The 24,271-nt window shown below is 42.9% G+C and overlaps 2 protein-coding genes across 4 annotated transcripts in view; one reads left to right on the top strand and one right to left on the bottom strand.

The window, feature by feature from the left end:
- Positions 1-20,863, top strand: part of TMEM255B (transmembrane protein 255B) — a 54,259-nt gene extending 33,396 nt beyond the window's left edge. For 2 of the 3 annotated variants that reach the window (XM_077343672.1, XM_077343671.1), the window contains 4 exons: positions 9,170-9,255; positions 12,835-12,994; positions 15,405-15,548; positions 19,907-20,863. In XM_077343672.1, the coding sequence (XP_077199787.1) occupies positions 9,170-9,255; positions 12,835-12,994; positions 15,405-15,548; positions 19,907-20,074 (558 nt within the window). In that variant the 3' untranslated portion in view covers positions 20,075-20,863. Of the gene's footprint in view, positions 1-9,169; positions 9,256-12,834; positions 12,995-15,404; positions 15,549-17,928; positions 18,087-19,906 lie in introns of those variants that run through there. The other variant, XM_077343673.1, reaches the window with a different exon arrangement.
- A 1,397-nt stretch (positions 20,864-22,260) lies between these two features.
- Positions 22,261-24,271, bottom strand: part of GAS6 (growth arrest specific 6) — a 52,874-nt gene continuing 50,863 nt past the window's right edge. Inside the window, exon 15 of the mRNA XM_077343670.1 lies at positions 22,261-22,844. Coding sequence (XP_077199785.1) covers positions 22,693-22,844 — 152 coding nt within the window. The 3' untranslated portion in view covers positions 22,261-22,692. The remainder of the gene's footprint in view (positions 22,845-24,271) is intronic.

The following is a 24,271-nucleotide window of genomic DNA, read 5'->3' as shown; positions in this document are numbered from 1 at the left end:
AACATACTATTGTTGATTTGTAGCCATGCAAATAGGAACTCAATTTTTCAACTTGCTATTAAAACACCAATGGCCTTTCCGCACCCGTTAAATGTAGCGAAATCCATAACTTAGGTAGTCGTTATATTCCGGCCATTCCACATGACTTTGCCAACATCCAGCATCTGGGCAGCAAACAGCTGGTTACATCCTCCATTTTAAAGCGCTAGTTGGGGAATCGCATAAAGTGGATTCCCCAACCTAAAGAGTGCCAGCTAGAGGAGAGCAACCAGCAGGTCACCAACAAAGATAATGTGTGGAGGCGAAGAAGTGCTATTCCTGCCTCCAATGTCCTGCTCTCGCACCCACCTCCCTCACCCTTCTGCTGGGGACAATTTCTTTTTAAAAGCGAACTGCCTGGAGCAACCAACAGGTGAACAAGCGTGCAGGCAAAACCAAATATTTTTCCACAAAGTTTTTTTTTAAGTATCACAACGTGATTCCATAAGGAGTGGCAATAAAAAAGCACTATGCATGTATGATTAGATACATAGGCATTTCAATGGAGAAGTATTGAATTTAAAAAAATTAGTGGGCACCGCAGGTCCTTTAAAACACGGAGAAAGGGGATTGGCTGCCAGGATTGATTGACAGGTAGCAGAGAGTCATGTGTAAAGTCCATTGCTCTTTTCTGCCATTTCCATCAGGCAGTGTGAAGTATAAGGAGCAGGAAAAGGCAGCAGACAGAAGCGAGACAGCAAGAAAGTGAGGAATGGCTGGAGATGCGATATTATTTAGCGCTACACCATTATGCTAGTGTTACGCTATTTTTTTCAGTATGCAGAAGTGCTCCCATATCTGAACCAGAATGAAAGCCATTCATGTTCCATGATTGTTTAGGAATGGTCCCACGAAATCCGTACATTAAACAAATCGTTTTCCCCCAGCCTTAAAGCCATAATTCTGCTGCACAGTGTTGATTGGACACAATCCAAGAATGTCCACATTCTGTATTCAGATTGTTAGGACAAAGTAGAGGAGACGATAATGTTTCTGTAAGCCAATTTGAGTTGCCTTTGGGAAGAAAAGTAGGATATAAATATCTAAATAAATAAACTCATTCGTTTTTGTCCTTTGGCCAACAAAAGGAATATCCCATGGCGATAGACTTTGGCTGAAATGTTAAACAGCAGACTCATTTCCCCCCTATTACAGGATGTTTTACACACAGCATATTTGCAGAGTATAGTTTGTTCTGAACAGAAGGATGGTGTGTACTCAATAAATCTAAACTATGTGCCAAGAAAAGCTATATTCTGTGACAGCGTGACATTGAAATTATGCACACCAATCCCATTTGCTTATCTTTGATTACTTTGCATAGTTAATGGTGTTTATGATGGGAAGAGGGAAAGGACTCATAGAATCATAGAGTTGGAAGGGACCTCATGGGTCATCTAGTCCAACCCTCTGCACTATGCAGGACATTCACATCCCAATCACCCATCTACTGTAACCTGCCACCCCTTTGCCTACACAGAATCAGCCTCTCCGTCAGATAACTATCTAGCCTCTGTTTAAAAATTTCCAAAGATAGAGAACCCACCACCTCCCGAGGAAGCCTGTTCCACTGAGAAACTGCTCTAACTGTCAGGAACCACTTCCGGATGTTTAGACGGGATTTCTTTTGAATTAATTTCATCCCATTGGTACTGGTCTGTTCCTCAGGGGCAAGAGAGAACAATTCTGCTCCATCCTCTACATGGCAGCCGTTTAAATAGTTGAAGATGGTTATCAGATCCCCTCTCAGTCATCTCCTCTCCAAGCTATACAGACCAAGTTCCCCCAACCTTTCTTCATACGTCTTGGTCTCCGAACCCCTCACCATCTTTGTTGCCCTCCTCTGGGCATGTTCCAGTTTGTCAACATCCCTCTTCAATTGGGGTGCCCAAAACTGAACACAGTACTCCTCTCTGTCTGCCTTCTGAAATTTCTTCAGATGCTGCCCACAAACTTTCAAGACAATCTGTGGAGCGTTAAGGGAAGTTTTTTCTTAAATTTTAAATTAACACTGAGATTCTCATTGGGGATAGTGGCTAGAACATTGAACAAAACCTGAAAAGACCTAGGTTCAAGTACTACTTTGGACACAAATCTCATTTGGTTAGCTGGGTCTGTTTCTATCTCTCAGACTATCCTACTTCAAAGGGTTGCTGTTGAGGATAGGGGCAATAATGTACCTAATGAAAGAGTTTTTGGGAAAAGGAGAGGATAAATTACTTTGCAAAGTACTGTATGCATTGTTGGTACCAAATTCCAGTGTTTGCTATGCATGAACATGAAGTCATCAAGAAAAAACAAACAAAATAACCACAAAAATAAATTACAAGCATTGCTTCAAAAAAGTTGGTTCATTCTCTGATATATATACACACATACACACACACACAATGTGTGTACATATCTATGTGACTATATCTGCTGATCTCTTTAAGTAGTATATGAATAAGACCGAGGGACCAACTCTCTTTTTAAAAGGGTTTTACACTTAAATAGCTTACTTTTAAAAGATTTTTTTTAAGTATTAAAAATACACTTCTACTTTGTTCAGTGCTGTGAAAAGTACTCCTAAAGCAGTTCATATACAGGCTTTCATTTTCTTTTGTTCCTCTCATTGATTGGATTGCCATGTAACCAGGGAAACATTGCATGATACACAATTTGAGATCCTGAGAAGTTTCTCACTCCTGTGATTATGGATAAACAGTTGTGAGGATATATTTTGAAATCTGTGGCAAGTTCTTAAAGAGATGGGAATACCAGAGCATCTTATCTGTCTCTTGAGAAACCTATATGCAGATCAAGAAGCAACAGTGAGAACCAGGCATGGAATCACTGATTGGTTCAAAATTGAGAAAGGAGTTCGGCAAGGCTGTATACTGTCGCCTTGCCTATTTAACTTGTATGTGGAGCACATCATGAGAAAGCCAGGGTTAGATGAGTCAAGATTGCAGGGAGAAATATCAACAATCTCAGATAAGCAGATGTTACCACTCTAATGGCAGAAAGCGAAGAGGAACTAAAGAGCCTTTTGATGCGGGTGAAGGAGGAGAGTTGCAAAAGTTGGCTTGAAACACAACATTTATTATTTATTTAGTTAGTTATTTATTAGATTTCTATACTGCTGTTTGCCATAGCCTCACAGCGGTTTACACATACAATTCTAAAACAATAAAACCCCAATAAAATCCCCATTAAAAAAACAATCACATACTAACCAACTATGCAATGGTGACCATAATCTCTAATAATCCCTCCTTATTCAGTGTGGGGCACTGATCTCAATCTAACATTAATCTGATGTTAATCTAATGTAATGAGAGCCCGGGCTGAGATGAATTTGGGAACCAGTTGGAAAAACCCCTCCCCCGTGACTTTGCCCCGGCCTCAACTGTAAGCCTGGCGAAAGAGCTCTATTTTACAGGCCCTGCGGAAAGCTGGTAACTCTGGCAGGGCCCTTAGCTCTTCTGGGAGCTCATTCTACCAGGTTGGGGCCAGGACCGAAAAGGCCCTGGCCCTGGTTGAGGCCAGGCGTACGTCCCGGGGGCCTGGGACAACCAGTAAATTCATACCCACAGAGTCAAGGGCCCTGCGGGGGCATAAGCAAGCAAGCGGTCCTACAGGTAGGCAGGACCCAGACCACGTATGGCCTTAAAGGTTAATACCAATACCTTGAACCTGACCTGGAAACAGACAGTGCAGTTGACAAAGCACCGGCTGGATATGGGCCCTCCAAGATGTCCCAGTGAGGACCCTAGCAGCCGTATTTTGTACCAACTGTAACTTCCAGATCAAGGACAAAGGTTGGCCAGTGTAGAGGGAGTTACAGTAGTCTAATCTGAAAGTGACCGTTGCATGGATCACAGTGGCCAGGTGTTGTGAGGACAGGTAGGGTGCTAGTAGTCTGGCTTGGCGAAGATGGAAAAAAGCCATCCTGGCTACTTTCGTGACCTGAACCTCCATTGAAAGGGAGGCATCAAAAGTCACCCCCCAAATTCCTGGCAACCGGTGCAGGTGTTAATTGCACCCTAGCCACAGGAACTCCGTCTTGGAGGGGTTGAATTTCAGACAACTCTGCCTGAGCCATCCAGCAACCGCTTCCAAACAACTGGCAAATGTATCCGGGGGGGAGTCTGGCCGGCTGGCCGGCCGGCCATTAGGAGGTAGAGCTGGGTGTCATCCACATATTGGTGACATCCTAGCCCGTAGCCCTGGACCAGCTGGGCTAGAGAGCGCATATAGATGTTAAAAAGCTTCAAGAAAACGAAGATCATGGCATCCAGCCCTCTCAATTCCTGGCAAATAGATGGGGAAGAAATGGAGGTAGTGACAGATTTTATTTTCCTGGGCTCCAAGATCACTACAGATGGGCAAATAAATTAAAAGACGCTTGCTCCTGGGGAGGAAAGCTATGGCAAATCTAGACAGCATCCTAAAAAGCAGAGACATCACCCTGCCAACGAAAGTGTGTCTAGTCAAGGCTATGGTCTTCCCAGTTGCAATGTATGGCTGTGAAAGTTGGACCATAAAGAAGGCCAAGCATCAAAGAATTGAGGCTTTTGAACTCTGGTGCTGGAGAAGACTCTTGCAAGTTCCTTGGACTGCAAAGCAAACAAACCGATCAGTCCTAGAGGAGATCAGCCCTGACTGCTCCTTAGAAGGCCAGATCCTGAAGATGAAACTCAAATACCTCATGAGAAGGAAGGACTCCCTGGAGAAGAGCCTAGTGCTGGGAGTGATTGAGGGCAAAAGAAGAAGGGGACGACAGAGAATGAGGTGGCTGGATGGAGTCACTGAAGCAGTCAGTGCAAACTTAAATGGACTTCAAGGAATGGTAGAGGACAGGAAGGCCTGGAGGATCATTGTCCATGGGATTGTGATGGGTCGGACATGACTTCGCACCTAACAACAGCATTTTGAAATCTGAGATGTCTGAGAGTAAAGATCAACCCCCAGGATCCTTCCCTCCTGTATGCTTATTTCATAATTGATTTCCCTACATTCCCCCAATCTCTGCACTTTTCTTCTATTCCCTAAGTACTTGCTGATGCCCTTGAAATGTTCATTGCAGTACAGGAGCTTGAGAGTTACAGAGACAAATCCTCATGTGCCCAGTTCTTCTCCTTATAAAATTTCCCCAAGTTCAGATGTGTAGAGTGTGGTTCTCATGCTTACCAAGGCATCTATCACTCTTGTCAGACAAAGTGGATTTGCCCAAGTGAAGATTTACAACTGTGTTTATATATATAATGTTTATGGATATACAAAGTTTGCCAAAATGGTGATTACAGTAGCAGGAGGTGAAAAGGAAATAAAGAAAAGCTGAAATAAAAAATGCAAACAGTGCATCTTGCAAAATGCCAGGCATGCGTCATCACTGTTCTTTCCATGCCTCAAAACCAGATTATGGGACCAGTTATGGCTAATAACTCTAGGCACTAAGGGGCAAACCAGGTGTTATGGCAACACATGTCAACTTGGGGCCATGGCAAACTGATATAAAATAAATGAGAGTGTGTGTTTGTTTTAAAGCATGCTATGGGTCGACGAGTGAGCAGAATCTTTCCTCTGTGCTGTTGCTCATCAAAAAGCTACTTCTCCCTGTCTTTTCGTGTCCTGATAGGAGTGGCCTCTAACCTTCCAATGAAAACTGTTTTGACAAAGCAGTCCAGGGGTGGGGAAGTGTGGGCACAGGAAAGGCTCATGTCTTCCTTCCCATTCACCAAAGATTAGGGTTGCTAGACCCAAGTTGGGAAACTGCTACGCCAGGGAAGAACAGGGACTTCAGTGGGGTATAATGCCATAGAGTCTACCCATCTCTTGAGAAACTGACCTCTGTAGCCTGGAGATGAGTATAATTCTGGGGGATCCCCATATGTAACCTGGTGGCTGGCATCCCTATCCCTGCTCTATATGAAATAGTAGACTTGCCAAGCTTTAGTGCAGGTGGTGGTAGGAGAGTTCCTGGGATTTCAGCTGATCTCCAGGCAACAGGGATCTGTTCGCTTAGCAAAAATATCTGCTTTGCAGACCTCAGTCTCCACCCTAAAAATCTCCAGGTATTTCCCAGCTCAGAACTGACACCCCTATGGATTAGGCTCTGGTCTCATTCTTATACATGTTATTGCCACTGTATTGACTACTTTGGCCCTTTGTTAATTAATTTTACAAGTATTAAGTGTTTCAGCTTTGATACGGTGTTAAATAGTTTAGCCCACTGGTGACTCAACAACTGTGTTCTTCTAGTTACATAACTCATTCTAAGGAGGACTGAACACTCCCACCTGGCTGATAACTGTGTTGGAGTGAAGGTCTATTGAGGAGGTCTCCAGGTAGCTTTTGCGTGACAGTAGAAGTCCTTTCCCTCAGAAGGCTCATTGAAATCAGGCCTTGAGAAGCTCCCAGAAGCCCTGGTTGTCTCTGTTTGGGCTAGATTTTAACGCTGGAGCATTTGACCAGGTATTATTATACAGACAAGATGTGTTAGATTTATGAACACTGGTATTAGTACTGTGTACATTTTAAAGCAATTGCCCTACACTTATTAATTTTAGTGTTGTTTATTTTAAATCCAAACTCCTGGCTAGTCTTTTTCCTCAAATGCTTTTTATCATGCTGCCAGAATTATCAGCCTTCATTTCACTGGAAAGTGAGTTTCCTTTAAAACAAATGCATAGAAGGCTTGGGAGAGGAGGTTGGTGGGTGGAGATTTCCTGTAAAGCCTGTCAAATTTTATTCCATTGCTTTTACAGGAGGAAAAAAACCCAGATGGAGTTCTTTTGAATAGTTCTTACAAGACAAGATCGGTTCTTAAGCCTTTCTTAATTAAATAATTAAATGATACAAGAAGCAAAGCATTACAGGCCTGTGTTCTGGCTACTTAGAATGAGGCTCTTAAGAATACAGAATAAATATAAATAGTGAATGATTAACCACCTTACTCTGTAATTATCCAGATCCATTATGCTGGTTATAATACAAAGAGTACAGTTCAGCAAATTTCAGTTGGTACTAAGCCCCGCTGAACACAATAGAATGACTTAAACATGCCTGACTTAAATCCTGTTCATTCAAAGGGACTCTGGGCTGTGACCATCCATTGTTGCCTTGTAGCTTCCGGTACCCCAAAAAAAACCCCAACAGTTTAGGATCATGCAAAAGGATCATGTACTAAACTGGCACTGTTCCCCCCCTTATAGCACAAACTACTTTCAAATGTAGTTTTATGTAGAACATGGGGTGCCATTATAAACAAGTGATGACTTCCTTGGGCTTAAAGATTGATTCTCATGAGTTTTAAAGATCTGGGCCCAAATGTAGCTATACTAATAGGAAAGGGTTCTTACTATCAGAGTAAGTCAAAGATCTCTCATGTTTCATATTCTCAAGCACATCAGTCTATGCGATTCAGAGTTCATTAGCTGCTTGTTGGCAAGAAAGATGTATGGAAAAGGAGATGACAGGGTCTACCCATGTTGGCGGAATATTGCATCGCGACTGCTACAGCAAACAGGAATAATACATGCACCGTTCACTTTAAACATTCATCAGCATACATTTGCTGAATGGATGAAGTGTGATTTTCATTTGGTAGAAAAAGTATTTTTACAGGACTGTCCCAAGCAAATCTACACCCTTCAAAGCCCATTAAGGTCAATTGCTTTGAAGGACACAACTCTCTGGATACATAATAACAAAAGAGTACAAACTTTGCTAATGTCACTGAAAAGTTACATTAATTATTTTGGTCACATTGCCCATATAAATGTAATTATTGAAGTTTTAATCAGGACATGGCAAAATAGATTCAAGAAACACATCTGTTGCAGAGGTTCCACCCCAGAGCCTTATGCAGATCCTCGTTAGCTGGCTTTCTCATTTCCTTCATGGAAGGCAGCTCCATGCAGACATAACTTTGCACAAACAGAGCTTTTGCTGTCTACTGAACGAGGAGTTATTATGGAAAGGAGGTCCATACAACTAATTTGGCTGCCATTTCCACAAGGTGCCATTGTGCAATCAGAGCCCAATTAATTTCCCACCCCCAACTAACCCAGGGAGGCATCGAGAGGACCGAGTGGCTTTCTGCTCATCTCTCTGGTCTGCAATGGCCTTGTTGAATTCACACACAATGGAAAAGGAATGGGAGGGAAGAGCTGAATCAGCTGTACTCCCCCATTGGCTCCTCCCATTCCCCCCCTCTCAAAATTTCTTCTTAGAGCGCCATCGACAGAAAATGGCTGGAGGAAAGCCGTTGCAAGCAAAGGGATTCAGATATTCAAGCAGGAGAGGACTGTGTCCAATGCCACAGACTCCACTCTCTCAAACAGCCGTTTTCTCAAGGGAAACTGATTTCTGTAGATTGGAGATGAACTGTAATCCCAGGTTTGCTGGAGGCTGGGATCCCTAGCTGAGAGCTACTACAGTTGGATCCAGTGCAAGGACTGTGCACAGCCTGGATGAGGGTTCATTTCCCCCCAGGTTTCCCCTTGCCCTGGCAGCCATTTCACACCCTGGGAAAATATATTCTCAAATAGGATTGCCAGTCACCGCCATGTTGCTTTGCATGGTGACAGCTGAGATGAATGCTTCCTTGTTTTGCTCAGGCAAGGTACTGCACACTCAGAAATGAAACTGCCTTCTTATGTAACAGGCATTTTATGTCATGAGCAATACCATGCATATCATAAACTTGTGGCTTCTGGAGGCATGGCAGGGAGGCATGACCATGAACACGGAAGAATATTTTAGGGGTTGCTCCATGGTCAAAAGGCTGAGAAAGGCTGACTTAGGTGCATTTATTTCACTTGGACTAAAAGTTGCTCAGCACATTTCTATGGTGCACCTGTCTACATGCCATTTCCTGGCCGCCCTCAGAATGTGGCTAACAGGATTGGTAGGAAGGCTTTTTGTGCTCTTGTTTTAATCAGGAACAAGGACTGCTTGTTTCACTCAAATGCACTAATAATAAATACAATGGTCTCAATATCTAAATCTCTTACAGCTATAGCATTCATAGAGTTACCGCTGCTTCTTCCCCCAGATAGGAAGAGTGTTTGCATTGAGTTCACATGAATAATGAGTAAGTGACCTTCCCATACAGGTAACCTGCTTTCACCTTTTATTCTAGGTGACATGTTACACCTTAAACAGTAAATGCCAGCTGAGAGTGAAGAGCAACACGTGCTACTGTTGTGATTTGTACAACTGTGAAAAGTAAGTACCTATCAGGTCAGAAAACTGCTGCCAGTCTAAGATTTGCCTTTTCCAACCCTCAAGGAAAAAACAGCATGATGTCATTCAGGGGATGTCTTAAATGCATTGTTTTCAGAAATGGCCAACTGCCAACAAAAAAGCTCTGTCTTTTAAAGCATGTGTTTATAATATCTTCCACAGGATCTGGGAGGAATTGGAGATAAAACTTCCTAAAGCTTCAGTGTGGGTGATCCAGTGTACTATACCCGTGTAGTCTGTTCTATCGTGCTGGCCTGGTTCAATATGAAGAAAGCAGAAAACTGCTTGTTTCCTGCTTGCCATGCATTAAATCCTTTTGCTGAGAACCTTCCTCCCACACAAATATGCATGCCAGCGCTAGCACAAGACGTTTCAAGTTTCGCAAAAGACCAAAAACAAAACACAGTTGGAAAATAGCCTCACAGGGTTATTCTGCCATCTCACACACCCTTTAAACTGATTGCTCCGGTTTGCCGTCGAGCTTCTTGGCTTTGATTTATAATTTCAACCCAGGACCTACCCAGTTCACTCTCTTTCCCTGTAGCCCAACTGCAGCCTTTCCATTCTATTACACCTACAGTTTATTATTTCTATCTGGCCCATCCAATTCTAAAAACACAGGAAAACAGCAATGTTAAAATTCCACCTCTCTCTTTAATGATTATAAAGATTCCTAGGATTTGGAACTTGTCCAGTTGAGCTGCTGCTGAGAATTCCTGTCGCCTGTGCCTGGTAGTGTATAAATAGTCAATACAAGAGGAGATTCAACAGTTTGGTTGGATACAGAGTGCTATTTCTGAGGCAAGTGTTTTGAAAGTGCATTTGAGCCCCCTGAATTTTGTTTGTGCCATATGGAAGAAGAAGAAGAGTTGGTTCTTATATGCCGCTTTTCTCAACCCGAAGGAGTCTCTTAGACCCTTTATGCATGGCGGCAGTTTCCCTGCTCTGGCGCTGTGCAGTTGCAGCAGGGCACGATGCCCCGCCATTTCCCCTGTACGCGTGGGAGCGGGGCATGCTGGGTTGCCCCGGCGTAGCGTGCGTGTGCTGTACACTGAGGCCAGGAGGGCCAGATTGCTGCCGGCCGAGTAAAGCAGTGGGGGTGGGGGAGGTGGGGAGGGGCCAGGCCCACTTCACACACACTGGTAGGGTCAGGGGGTCGCCCCTGGCAGCTCCGTGTCTCCATGGAGCCCGCAGGGGCATGGGGTGTCCCTTAAACGCGGACAGTACTGCTCGTGCATAATGGGCCATAGTGACTTACAGTCACCTTCCCATTCCTCTCCCCACAACAGACACCCTGTTAGGGAGGTGAGCTGAGAGAGCCCTGATATTACTGCTCGGTCAGAACAGCTTTATCAGTGCTATGGCGAGCCCAAGGTCACCCAGCTGGTTGCATGTGGGAGAGTGCAGAATCAAACCCAGCTCGCCAGATTAGAAGTCTGCACTCCTAACCACTATACCAAACTGGCTAAGTGCTGGGTAGAATTTGTAAGAGAAATCATGGCCTGTCAGGCTAATATAAAGAACAAAGTTTGAGTCCAGTGCCACCTTGAAGACCAACACAGTCTAATTCTTAAAGGTACTATTGAACTCAAATGTTATTCTGTTGCTTCAGACTAACACAGCTACCCACCTAAATCTAAGCTAATGTAAGGTTTGCTTTCACTTTATAAGTTGAGTACAAACCTAATTAAACATCACACATGAAAATGTCATTATGTAAGGGCTCAAGCACCTTGAATTGTGAGCTGTTGCCACATTTTGGTAACGTGCTTCTGGTGAGCAGCTACATTCTGGGCAAACTGAAACTTCTGAACAAAACAATCTATTGTGATGGTTTAGCCATGAAACTGCAATGGTACGAATGATGGTCATGAGGTCTGAATTTGGCTGCATGGAGGCTTCACGGCCACAAAAAAGGTCAAACATGCTGACGGGTGAAGTTCCAGGCCTTCTGACTGGCTCTAAGAATGCTCGACGGTGGGTGAGCTGCAGTGCCTTCGTGACCGGACATTGACTAACCATGCAGCCTTTGTGTGTGTGCGTGTAAAGTGCTGTCAAGTACGGCAATCCCAGCCAGGAGCTTTCAAGGCACGTGTGAAGCAGAGGTGGTTTGCCATTGCCTTCCTCTGGAGAACCTTTCTTGGACATCTCCCTTCCAAGTACTGACCCTGGTTGGCTTTTGCAGTTGGGCTACACTGCCCTCCCATTCAGCTACTAGGATGGCTTTAGTTCCATTTTAGCAGCCCAGATATACTGTTTGGCCACTGGCAGATATAAGCAGCAGAGCCCTTAGGCAAGATCAAAGGAAGTGCCTCCCCTCCTTGCATTTTAGCCTTAGCATAGCACTCCCTTCAGATTCCATTCTATTGTTAGCACGGTTGTAGCTCTTGGATAACCTCATTATACAGAAATAGTGCGGTGCTTTCTACAGCTATTAAAAAACTGGTGGGTGCTCCAGTCCTGGATTTATACAGCAGGTGTTTGCACAGCTGGCAAGGGCATTTACATTTTAAAAAATGTTTCCTGAAATGGCATATATGATAATTTCACCCTCCCGCACAGGGTTTTCCCTTCTTCTTTGCTGATCAGCCCTCTTTTCCTTTTCTTCTGTTTTTCCCCTCTGGCTGTCCTACCCAGCACTACTTGAATGTATTTAGATATATGCTTACCCAGCCTAGGGAATTGAAGGGAGAGACTAACATCCTTCTTATGTCCTGTTTTGAAAATGGCACATAAGAGGCTGATGTCGTTTAAAAATAAACTATTTTGTTTAACTTTGAAGGGAAATGATCAGGCTGGAATCAGGTGCAGGGCTGATGGGGTAAACAAACAACAGGAAATAGGTAACTTTATGTACAATAAATGCCAGATAATTTGTCCTAAACAACTGTTTCTTTTATTCACACAAGTCTTTAAAACTTGAGGAGAGAGGTTTCTTGGCAGTCTCTGATTAAATGTGCAAGCATAAGCTTCTTTCTCTCACAGACAGGTTGGCGAGGACAGGAACATTCAAACAAGTTCCAGTTTCCTTTCTTATCCATTGGCTAAGAAGCACCACCTATTTCCTTTAAACTGGATAGGAATGCCCCTCCCCCTCTTTCCTAGGAACTAATCCCCTCAGGCTTGAATGGGGATCCTTCTTGATCCTCTTACTCCCATCACCTTCTTTCCCAGTCAGCTCTTTGTTCTTAACTGCCACTCCTAACGGTATCTCTCAATAGAAGAATTCCATTTGAATCTGCTGTCACTCAAGGTTCCCAGGCCAGGTTAGAGCACACAACGAAGAGATAGGAACTGATTCAGAAGTGTAGCTAGCTGCTGCAGCCTCCAAAACTCGCACACATTTATGTAAAGTCCTTCCCTAGTTAGTGAAGATTAGAAACTTGTTTTTAAAACATTGGATGTTCCATCAGTCTCATTACAGACGAAGGAAGCTAGATTGTGGCAGCTTTGAGTGCACCACTATGAGAGAGGAAATTAACCTGGTGGGGACAGGGAATGTGGCTCTGTTTTTTTCTTAATTCCTGATGATGTGATGTGATTTCTCCCCATTTCTGCCAGCTCAGAACATTCCACCAGCTACTATGAGTTCCTAGGCGTGAACAGTTGCCAGGATGTGGTTCACCTGTATCGGCTGCTCTGGTCCTCCACTGTCTTGAACATCATTGGCTTGTTTCTTGGCATAATTACTGCAGCAATACTTGGTGCATTTAAAGATGTGGTAAGGTCTTGAGCTATTCCAGTGATAGAAATCCCCATGGTGTGGTATCCTGCCTGAGGGTAGAAGGGAGTTCCTCCAGCCCAAGAACTGCTTAACTGAAGGGAGCTTCCTTATGCTGAAGGAAAGCATTTCAAAACTGAAAAAGTGCCGTCTGGGGTTGCCATCTGCCTCCCCTCTCAGAAGGTCATGGCACAGAGAACAGGCCTTCAGAAGATGATCTCAACTGATGGGTTGAACAATATGGGTGGAGGTAGTCCTTCAAGTACTCTGTCACCCAAATAATTTATGGCTTTAACATAGTGACTTATGCCCAGAAACAGATGGGCAGTCGGTGAAGATCTTTCGGTGCGGGGCTGATAACAATCACTTTTATCACTACACTAAGTGTATTGTAAAGTCCTAGCGCATTCCAGTTAATATACCATTTCAGTACATGGGATAGGAGTTCGGGTTATACAGTTTATAGAACAATGGGATATTAGCCCTAGATTACTGTTATGTGAATATAAAATTAAATCACGTGTACCAGGTTCTCTGAATTCCCAGCTTTCATTTTTGAAAAGTAAGTCTCTAATCCCTTCCACTGTGGATTTATGCCTTTCCCCATACATCTCTGCTCTAGAAGGGGCTAGAGCAGGGATTCCCAGCCAGGGGTTCATGGACTTCTAGGGGTCTGCAGGAGTTTGGAAGGGGGTTCACGACAACTGAGAAGTGGTATGATATGGGGTGGTAGTGTCTGGGCTGTCTTCTCAGCTCCTACTCTTTTTTCTGGCCTACATGAGGTAGAGCTGCCATAGTAGTAGTAAAGGCAAGGGGAGGGAGCAAAAGGAGGGCTAAGGGTGTGGGTGGTGATGTCACTTCTGGGGTGTGGCAGGGGTTGTGACCAGTTGACATCACTTCTGGAGTTCCTCAAAGTCTGAGAAATTATTTCAGGGTCTCCTCCACAGTCAAAAGGTTAAAAAGGCTGGGCTAGAGGCTCAGTATGTATGTATGTATGTATGTATGTATGTATGTATGTATGTATGTATGTATGTATGTATGTATGTGTATTAGTATTAACATAATATTGCTGTAACTACATTCTAGGGATGATTTCTTTAAAAATGAAAAATTGTACAGCAAGCAGGGGGAGGAAATGTTTCTCTTCCTTTAGAGGAAGGTCAAAGGTTAGGACTGAAAGCCACAGGACAGGGCAAAACACATGGAATATAAGAGAATACGAGTAAGAGTTTTGTCCTGGATGACATTGAACTTTCTAGAACAGAGTGATTACATTCTACAGACATGGCTCTGGACCTATACAAAATGGTACTGCAAGGAGACAAGAATGGTTTCCCCCTCCTTGGAACTGCAGTTTTTCAAAGGAAGACTAGAAAGAAAGAAACACCTCTTCTGGAATGTGGAAGAAGCACACTTGTGACTGTACATGTTTAATCCAACTTCCTTTCTTTGCATATATTTAGAATGTTTTTCCTCACAGATTGTGGGCATGAAAAGGCTTAGAAGTATTTAAGTAATTTTGCTGTGCTTCCTCCAACCACCCGCACCCCTCCCCAATCAAGGGGGTATCTGCTTAACACATCAAGGTCATTCTTCTTCCTCACTGGGTTTCCTGCTGCTTTTGGCATTTGATTCTGCTTGCTGCTTCCTTTTGTCAAGGTTACTTTATGTATGGGATACACTCAGCAAAAAGAGCTGAAGAAAAATGTTCTAGCAAATAATTCCTTTCTGACGTAGCTACCTATGCAGAATGACCTTGGTGTGTTTCAGTTCTGCTGCTACAATGGAACTGTTCTGATTATGCAAAAAAAGGTTTTACAGCTGTCTGCTGAAAGGCATCTGCTTAACAATGGTAATCACTTTGCCTGAAATGTCTAGAAATTGTAAACTATTCAAAGTATTCTGATGGGTATCTGCTCGGAACTGAATAGCAGTCAGGCATGCAATCAGATGCCTTGGAGAATCTTGCCATCCCTTGCTTGCAGATCTGTTGACTTTTTTGTTGCGTAAAAGAGATAGTTCCATTGTTAAAAAACCTTTTCAATTTGGATTGCACTTTGCCTAGGACATTGTTTGGGGGAAATGCCAAGGCCAGAGTAGATGTTACAGCAGCCACAGCCACTGACATAATTTTAAAGAAGAATCTGGCCATTTAAATAGGCTACAAGACCCTTTCGGCACTGGGAATGGTATGTGGAGGAAATAAGCTAGCTTGGTCCTGTCATGGCCCAGGTCTGGCTCAGGCTCTTGTGCTAGCTTCAAATGACCAACTTTTTCTTGGAAATTGTGACAGAAGACCCATGAGCATCATAATGCCTAGTTCAGCCCATGCAGAATAATAATCTGATGAATATAAAAATTAGGACTTAGCAAATAAGTAAAATGTTGGCTCCTTTCTTATGTTGCACAGGCACCGATGTCCCAAATTACCTTCAGCTCTGCTCCTCCACCACAGATCCTCTATAATCCAGCCCAGCAGATTTTGACATACACCGGATTTTGTCCTTCTGCAGCAGCTGTTCCTCATTATGCATCCTACCATTTACCGCTTCAGGTAGGTGGAGAAGTTCTGTCTTCTTGCCTTATTTGCCTGCAAGTTACTCCATTGTAGAAGTGCTGTTTGCCAAGGGAGCTTCTTTTGGTGATAGGGAGGGGCTTTCTTCTTTTGATCTCATGCCAGGGCTGGTGTACTGTTCTGCTCGTTCCTAAATAAAACCTTCACCAATCAATATTGTATGTATTCACGGTACAAGAAATACACAGATGAAACCCTCTTCTCCCCGACTGTAAAAGTGTATGCAGTGTGTCATCTCAAATATTTTATTGCACAGAACATACAATAAAAAACTGAGCCAACAAGTTGAACTTCTGCAGAGCAGACACTGCGACTCTATTGTGGCAGCTTTGAGATGTACTGAAGTTATGAGGGGTTTTTTTTAACCGACAACAACTGCAGTCTGTGCAATGAAATATATCCTTTGCCAGAGACCACATGATGGAGAGGATGTCCAGACAGAAGTAACAAATTCAGATGTGAGTAACAAGACATACGACAATACTTTTGTTCATAAATCAGTTATTCTGCTTCTTTCCTCACTGTCAGACATCCTCTCTCTACGGCTGACTCTGTGACAAGGTGGACTCAAAAGGTGAATTCGGTACTGTGAAGGATGATTTACGAATCCAAACTGCGGTTCAGTGTCATAATTACCCATAGTTTCTAATCTGGTTTATCGTGACCTATGAATTCGGTCTGTTAGCTGTTCTTAAGTGTTACATAATCTGTACCCAGTGTGTTATATATTTGCTTATTTAAAATATTTAGTGACCATCTTTTTTTTTTTTGCTTGTGGAGCTCAATATGGCTTGCAATATTAAACAAAGTTAGAATAGATACTAAAAATAAATCTACTGACAAGGATTCTTGCCCCTTATGTAGAACACATCCACATGGATTTGGGGCTCCTTTGGGACTTCTGAGGCTGGGCTGATCTCCACAGACAGCACTGTCAGGATTGCCCCAGCCTCCACAGGCATCACCTCCATGACTGGGCTGGCATGTCCTGCCATGGCTGCCCCGCCCTCCACAGGTGCCGCCTCTGTGACTGGGCTGGCCCGTGGCACTGCGGTCGGCCCAGCCTCCACAGGCAGTGCTGCCATGGCTGTGCTGGCCTCCTTGGCCTCTGCCACCACCATTGGCCACCTCCATCTTCTGGTGTGCTTGGGGGGAGGGGAGCAATTACGTACGTCACATCCACGATAGCTTTCATTTCACCTAGTGCACTAGAAGATGTGATCCACATCAAAAATTAAAATTTTAAATCATTCAGTTGAGTCCAGCTTTTGGCAATCCTAAGGCTCAACGGTTGCCACATTTTTCAACCTTGCACTGCTTCTTTTAGTTGAAAAATACTCTGGCCAGTGCCCATTTTGATCACATGCCAACCCTGATTAATGGGGAGGGTTAAGAAAAGACCGGTCAACCTACCTTGTAAAAATGTTGCCAAGAAAATCCTATGGGACAGCTCTCCTATGAAAATCACCATTTAGAACTGCTTTAATCCAATGCAGTCCTAAATGAAACCAGATTCCTCCTATTTGTGAATGTCTAAGACTCCTGAAAAGATGACAAAGAACTGAGTTTTTGTACCCCAGTTTTTACTACCTGAAGGAATCCCAAAGTGACTTACAAACACCTTTCCCTTCCCCTCCCCACAGCAGGCACCCTGCGAGGTAGGTGGGGCTAAGAAAGCTCTACGAAAACTGCTCTGCAAGAACAGCTCTATGAGAAAATAGCATTCAACGAGATCTGAACATGTGGATCACAAAAATGAGAAGCATGCATACTAGATGGCAGATACACTTCTGGGTGAACAAGATCTTGGGGTACTGCTAAATATGAGCAGACAGTGTGATGCGATAGTAAAGAAGGTAAATGCAGTCTTGGGCTGTGTCAACAGAGGCATCACATCAAAATCGCAAGATGTCATAGTCCTACTATATACTGTATTAGTCAGACTGGACCTGGAGCATTGTTTAGGGTTCCCCACTTCAAAAATGAACAGGGACAAAATTGAGAGGGTGCAGGTGAAAGTGACAAGGATGATCCAGAACCTGGGGACCAACTTCTATGAGGAAAAGCTGAGAATGAGACTTGGGAATGTTCAGTCTGGAGAAGAGAGGGTTGAGAGGGGACAGAAGATAGGACTGGAAGAGAGCAAACGTTATTCCGATCTTCAAAAAAGGGAGGAAGGATGACCGGGGAAACTACAGACCAGTGAGTCTGACCTCTGTTGTGGGGAAGATAATGGAGCAGATATTAAAGGGAGCGATCTGCAAACATCTGGAGGACAATTTGGTGATCCATGGAAGTCAGCATGGATTTGTCTCCAACAGGTCCTGTCAGACTAACCTGGTTTCCTTTTTTGACCAAGTAACAGGTTTGCTGGATCGTGGAAATTCGGTTGATGTCGTTTACTTGGATTTTAGTAAAGCTTTTGATAAGGTTCCCCATGATGTTCTGATGGATAAGTTGAAGGACTGCAATCTGGATTTTCAGATAGTTAGGTGGATAGGGAATTGGTTAAAAAACCGCACTCAAAGAGTTGTTGTCAATGGTGTTTCATCAGACTGGAGAGAGGTGAGTAGCGGGGTACCTCAGGACTCGGTGCTCGGTCTGATACTTTTTAACATATTTATTAATGATCTAGATGAGGGGGTGGAGGGACTAATCAAGTTTGCAGATGACACCAAATTGGGAGGACTGGCAAATACTCCAGAAGATAGAGACAGAGTTCAACGAGATCTGAACACACTGGAAAAATGGGCAAATGAGAACAAGATGCAATTTAATAAAGATAAGTGTAAAGTTCTGCATCTGGGTCAGAAAAATGAAAAGCATGCCTACTGGATGGGGGATATGCTTCTAGGTAACACTGTGTGTGAACGAGACCTTGGGGTATTTGTGGATTGTAAACTAAACATGAGCAGGCAGTGTGATGCGGCGGTAAAAAAGGCGAATGCCATTTTGGGCTGTATCAACAGAAGCATCACATCAAAATCACAAGATGTCATAGTCCCATTGTATACGGCACTGGTCAGACCACACCTGGAGAACTGTGTGCAGTTCTGGAGGCCTAACTTCAAGAAGGATGTAGATAAAATTGAAAGGGTACAGAGGAGAGCGACAAAGATGATTTGGGGCCAAGGGACCAAGCCCTATAAAGATAGGTTGAGGGACTTGGGAATGTTCAGCCTGGAAAAAAGGAGGTTGAGAGGGGACATGATAGCTCTCTTTAAGTATTTGAAAGGTTGTCACTTGGAGGAGGGCAGGATGCTGTTTCTGTTGGCTGCAGAGGAGAGGACACGCAGTAATGGGTTTAAACTACAAGTACAACGATATAGGCTAGATATCAGGAAAATAATTTTCACAGTCATAGTAGTTCAGCAGTGGAATAGGCTGCCTAAGGAGGTGGTGAACTCCCCCTCACTGGCAGTCTTCAAGCAAAGGTTGGATACACACTTTTCTTGGATGCTTTAGGATGCTTAGGGCTGATCCTGTGTTGAGCAGGGGGTTGGACTAGATGGCCTGTATGGCCCCTTCCAACTCTATGATTCTATGACCCACAGTAATTTATTTGGTAAATTTATTTTTCAATTTCTTGACTATCCCTCTCGACTTAGCCAACTCAGGGTGGTTTCCAACAATTTTGGTAAGAACAATTCAATAATTCATAAAAACAACATAAATTTATCAAACAATAATTATCTATTAAAACCTATTAAAATTATTTAAACAGTCAGACTAGTTGTTGGCTAATATTTGTACTGCTGTGTTGTTATTATTTCTTATAGTGAACCCAGATCTGGCTCTCAAGGATCCATCCAGAGGGGGATCTGAGTGATGTTATTGCTGGGGTTCATTGGCTCCAACCAAACAACTGCTGAAATTATACACTGACTAGATATCGGGAAAAAAATTTCACAGTAGCTCAGCTGTGAAATCATCTGCTTAAGGAGATGGTGAACTCCCCCACACTGGTAGTCTTCAAGCACCAGCTGGCTGCTTTAGGCTGATCCTGTATTCAAAAGGGGGTTGGACTAGATGGCCCCTTCCGACTGGTTCTATTCTATTCAAACAGTGACTAGCTCAAGGTCACCCAGCTGGCTGCATTTGGAAGACTGCATGTGGGGAATCAAACACAGTTCTCCAGATTACAGTCCACCACTCTTAACCACTACACCACACTGGTTCTAGTTGGTCATTGAAAGTTACAAACCACAGCAGTGCCTCATAACACCTTAAAGACTAACAGGAACTTTCATGCACCCAGTGTTGAAGCTAATTACACAATCCATTTTCAGTTCTTAAGGTACATACGATTATCTTGTTGCTCTTTTGTTTCATTACAGCCTACCAACAATTTCCCAACATCTTCATCTACTGATATTTCCTTATCTGATGATACCCAGCCACCATCTCAGTCCAGCTCCAACTATGGTCTTCCTCCCAATGCCCCTCCATTATATACCCCAACCTATTTCCTGTCTGGTGAAAAGCCGCCACCATATGTCCCATAGCCTGGAGACCTTTATCAAGAGACTATAAGGTTGAAGAAGAGAACTCACCACCTTGGCTAGCAGATTTTTGTGGATGCCATCATGTCATGTTGTGAGGCATGGTATTGGTCTTCTTCATACCCAAATCATTTGCAACCAGCAGACAATTCATGGAAATTCTGAACTAGAGCAATGTGTCAGGCAAATGTTGTCATTTTCAACCTCTTTTTTTCTGCTATCATTGCTCTTTCCCCAAAGTAACTATTTTTTTCCAGTAGATATTTCAAAGATAGCAAAGTCCTGCTTAAGAGAGGGCCCCATAACTATTCTAGTGGCCCAGGACAGAGAATGGGGATGTCCATTTACATCCAAGGAAGGTAGGCCAGCTCCATTCATATGAGAGAAATGCTGGTGCACATTTGCAAGCCAAGCTGTTTTGTGTGTGGATCTCCTTTGCTAGAACAATGTTTAGGATTCTGGCTGCCTAGTTTATTTTTCTTAATCTGTGGTTAGTTTCGCCTTTTTTGTTCCAGTATAGAGAATTCAGAGTTTGCCCGGTACAGAGAAGCTGACAAAGATTTCCCTTTATCATTGATATTAATGTAGTTCCTTTTTTGGGGTAATGTCTTCCAAAAGATTGTGACATTTATTTTACAATAAAATATGCTGTGTGTAATATATTTGTACATTTTAAGCCTATGCATGTAATAGAATGGATAGAGAAAGCATTCTGAAGAGTAAATATTGAAATTTCAAATTATTTTAAAATATCTGAAGCTATTGTTTTGTGTGAATAGATGGTTCTGTTTTACTTAATACTATCAAAATAAAGCTATCTTTTCTGTATGCTACAGATTCATCAAGCTACACAGTGTTTGTTCTTGGTACATAAAATTTATCATTATCCACAACTGAGAAATGCAGGTAGACCTTTATCTTGATGTGTATTTATTTTATTTTATGTGTATTTATTTTATCTGCTAGGCATCCCTCCTAACATCACCTTTTTCACTAGCTTAGATGAGATGTTTTGCCTGTATTCCAAAACCCCTTGTTAGAAGTATTTTATATATCCTGCTTTTCACTACCTGAAGTAGGGGCAGGTTGGAAGGCCTTCCAGTGGCTGGGTCTTTGTGCCCTCTTTCCTTCCTTCCATTATGGCTGGGAGCTTTGGGAGAAAAAACACCAAATAGGAAAAAGGTTGTGTTTTTTTCAGCAGTTGCTGGGCAGATCCTTCAGACTGCCTTTTTCCTATTGGTCAAATATCCCCTGCTCAGGGCTGATCACCTCCTGTTTTAAGACGTGTCATCGTATGACATGTTTTATTATATGGAGAAATGTGCAGAATGGGTTCTGGTGTGCACCGCTGATGATTAATTTCATGATTTCCCGCAATGGACTTACACTTAATAATTCTATAACTCCAACAGTACAAGTTATCACTCAAAACTTCCATTTCAGTCAGCTGTGTGCAGCCAATGCTGAGTGAGTTCTACATAAACAGAGCCCTATCTAGAGCCCTACAAGCCCATGAGCCCCTGCCAGCATTTGTTGGCAGGGGCTCATGGGAATTGTAGTCCATGGACATCTGGAGGGCCACAGTTTGACTACCCCTGATCTAGAGAATGGGTGGATCGATCCTGCTTTTGGGGCTTAATTTAATTTAATCTCCTTCATGCCACCACTGTCCCACTTGGCTTTTGTCCATGCAGGCCCCATAAACCCCATTTTGAATGGTAAAAGGGGACCCCAATCACCGGTCTTTTCCAGTGGAAGTGCTGGTTGGAGCCAATGACTGTACATGAATAATCTATGATAAAGGGAGGGGAAGCAATGCATTATTTTGAGTGAATCTGCAGCAAAATACTTCACTGATTAAATAATGAGTAGCATACATTTTATACAAATTTATTGCAAGGTCGCTTTGATTCAGAACCATACTAGATCTATTCATGATCTGTTACTGAATCTCCCATCTCCCTTTTAAAACTTCTTCAAGTAGAAGGTGCTTATGTGTGGTACTTCATAAGCTAGGTGTGAACTACGGCAGTTGGTATTCCCTAGACAGGATGCCAACTGCAAAATCTCACTGGCAAATAAAATAATTGATGCCAAATTGAACTAACATCAAAAACCATCGGGGGAGGGGGGATGAGAGAAAGGAGGGAAAAATCCAGCCAAACAAAGACTCCCTTGCTGCAGTTGAGTCCAAAAAAGTTTCATATTTTATTCTTTCATATTTTGTAAATCAAGCAGCAGCATTTGGTAATAAAAAAATACAGAACTATTTTAAATCTTCCAGTCCACGCAGAATATATTACCAGTTGCAACACGACAGACATGATCTGTCCCTTAACTACTCACCTTAGGCAATCAGCTTTGGGTTATTAAGCTTTCTGAACTATTTACAAATATATTACAAATTTGAAACTCTCTGAAGCAAAGAAATATTTCAATAATTAATTTGAACATTTGAGTTTCATTAGCTCTACATAACTTCAGTGTTCAAGAGAACTATACACAGTGCTGGAAGTCTGAATAATTTATATCTTTATATATATATATATGTATATTTTTTTTAAAAAAAGAGCATTGAGAGGGGTTTTTTTAATATAAAACTTTGGGGACTTCAATCACATCTACAGAGCAGTCTCTACTGGAGGACAGGAATGAGACGTGATATCACTGGATTTGTAGAGAGCCTCATCAAGATCCAGAGTTTGCTGATTAACTTTCAGTGTCATGCAGCCATGGTAGAAAGCGGTGACTGAAGTTGAAGTGACAGGAACATCTGCATTTTAAAGAAAAGGGAAGGAAAACATCTTTGAAGGTTCTGATCTTGATTCCTCATTCTTGTTAACCAAGAACCAAAACCAAGTGCCTCCCTTATGCATTCTGCAAATATTTGCAACTCTACGACTCACCGGAGCTTCACAAATACTTGAATAGTGTAATTCAGGAAAACATTCTGAGAATGAAATGCTGTTGGGTTTCCATTCCTGCACAGACAAGTTAAAACTATATAGATTCTCACTCTTCCCTCTTTTCAGATTTTCTTCCTATCCTGCTTTACAAGATCTTCTATTTACAGTGAGATTTGTTCTTGCACCAGGGAAAAATCTGTTCTGCAGGGGCAGGTCAAGGGTCACAAGGTCTCTATAACCCTTCAAGTGGGATTGCCATGTTCAGGAAGTCTTTCCCTGACATTTCCTTGGTAGAAGGGCTGGGTTTGCGACACAGATTATGCAGCAAGGATGTTCTTCTGTCATAGCACAAAGGATGGATTTAGCAATATCTGCCGCTCAGAACAAGCAGGCTGTTCTGTTACAGGGAAAGAACAAGATATGCAATTTTGACCTGCTTGTAGGCTGGCCATCCTAAGAACAAAGTGCGCATTCTCTGTAGCCAACAGCTGATCAATGGCCTGGCACTGAGAATACAGAGAAGCCTTCCACATGCTTGTTACAATGCAGTCACAGATAAAACAAAACCCGATGTCTATCCTTCAATACAGTTAGTTTAACTAATCCAAATTCAATAACTTTGCCATTCTATAACACCTGGAGACACACAGATTTGGTCATTATTCCACAAACAATAGGAAGGAAAAACAGCTCAGCAGATAGAGGCCTGCTTGGGACATAATGGAATCTGAAGAGTTATTTGTTTATTTATTTATTTCTCTATTTATTTATTCGTTCATTCAGATTTATATACCACCCTCCACGAAGGCTCAGGATCTTCCTGCTGAACAAGAGCAATTGGACCAGCATTTCTCCATACAGCACTTCCACCAACTGCATTAATTGCCTGCTGGCTTGAGAAGATTTTTCTCAGTCCTATACAAGGGTAGTATCCTCTTATCACAGGCTATGCCTGCTAGGGTGGGAGATAAACCACACATTCTACCCACCTCCAGCGGGGAATAGGCATGCATTTCTCCTTCGGGGCACAGAACCAAATATACTACTTGCACCTGTGGACAGCCAGGTTGACACTCTAGACTGTAGACTAGGGAAAGCGAGAAGAGAGCAGGAGAGTCTAAAGCTGTGCCACCTTCCTGCCATGACAGCAAGTGAGCATGCCAATGGGAGAGATCAGTGAACAAAGAAAGGGTATGAGATCTCTGTTTGTGAGAGGTCTATGGAGGTCTGCAGATGTTGCCACCCTCCAGGCATAAGGCTACCCATCCTGGTGAAATTGGAGAGCAACATCTAC

The sequence above is a fragment of the Paroedura picta genome, chromosome 6 (genome assembly GCF_049243985.1).
Source record: "Paroedura picta isolate Pp20150507F chromosome 6, Ppicta_v3.0, whole genome shotgun sequence".
NCBI lineage: Eukaryota > Metazoa > Chordata > Lepidosauria > Squamata > Gekkonidae > Paroedura > Paroedura picta.
This window is presented reverse-complemented; position numbering and strand designations above follow the sequence as displayed.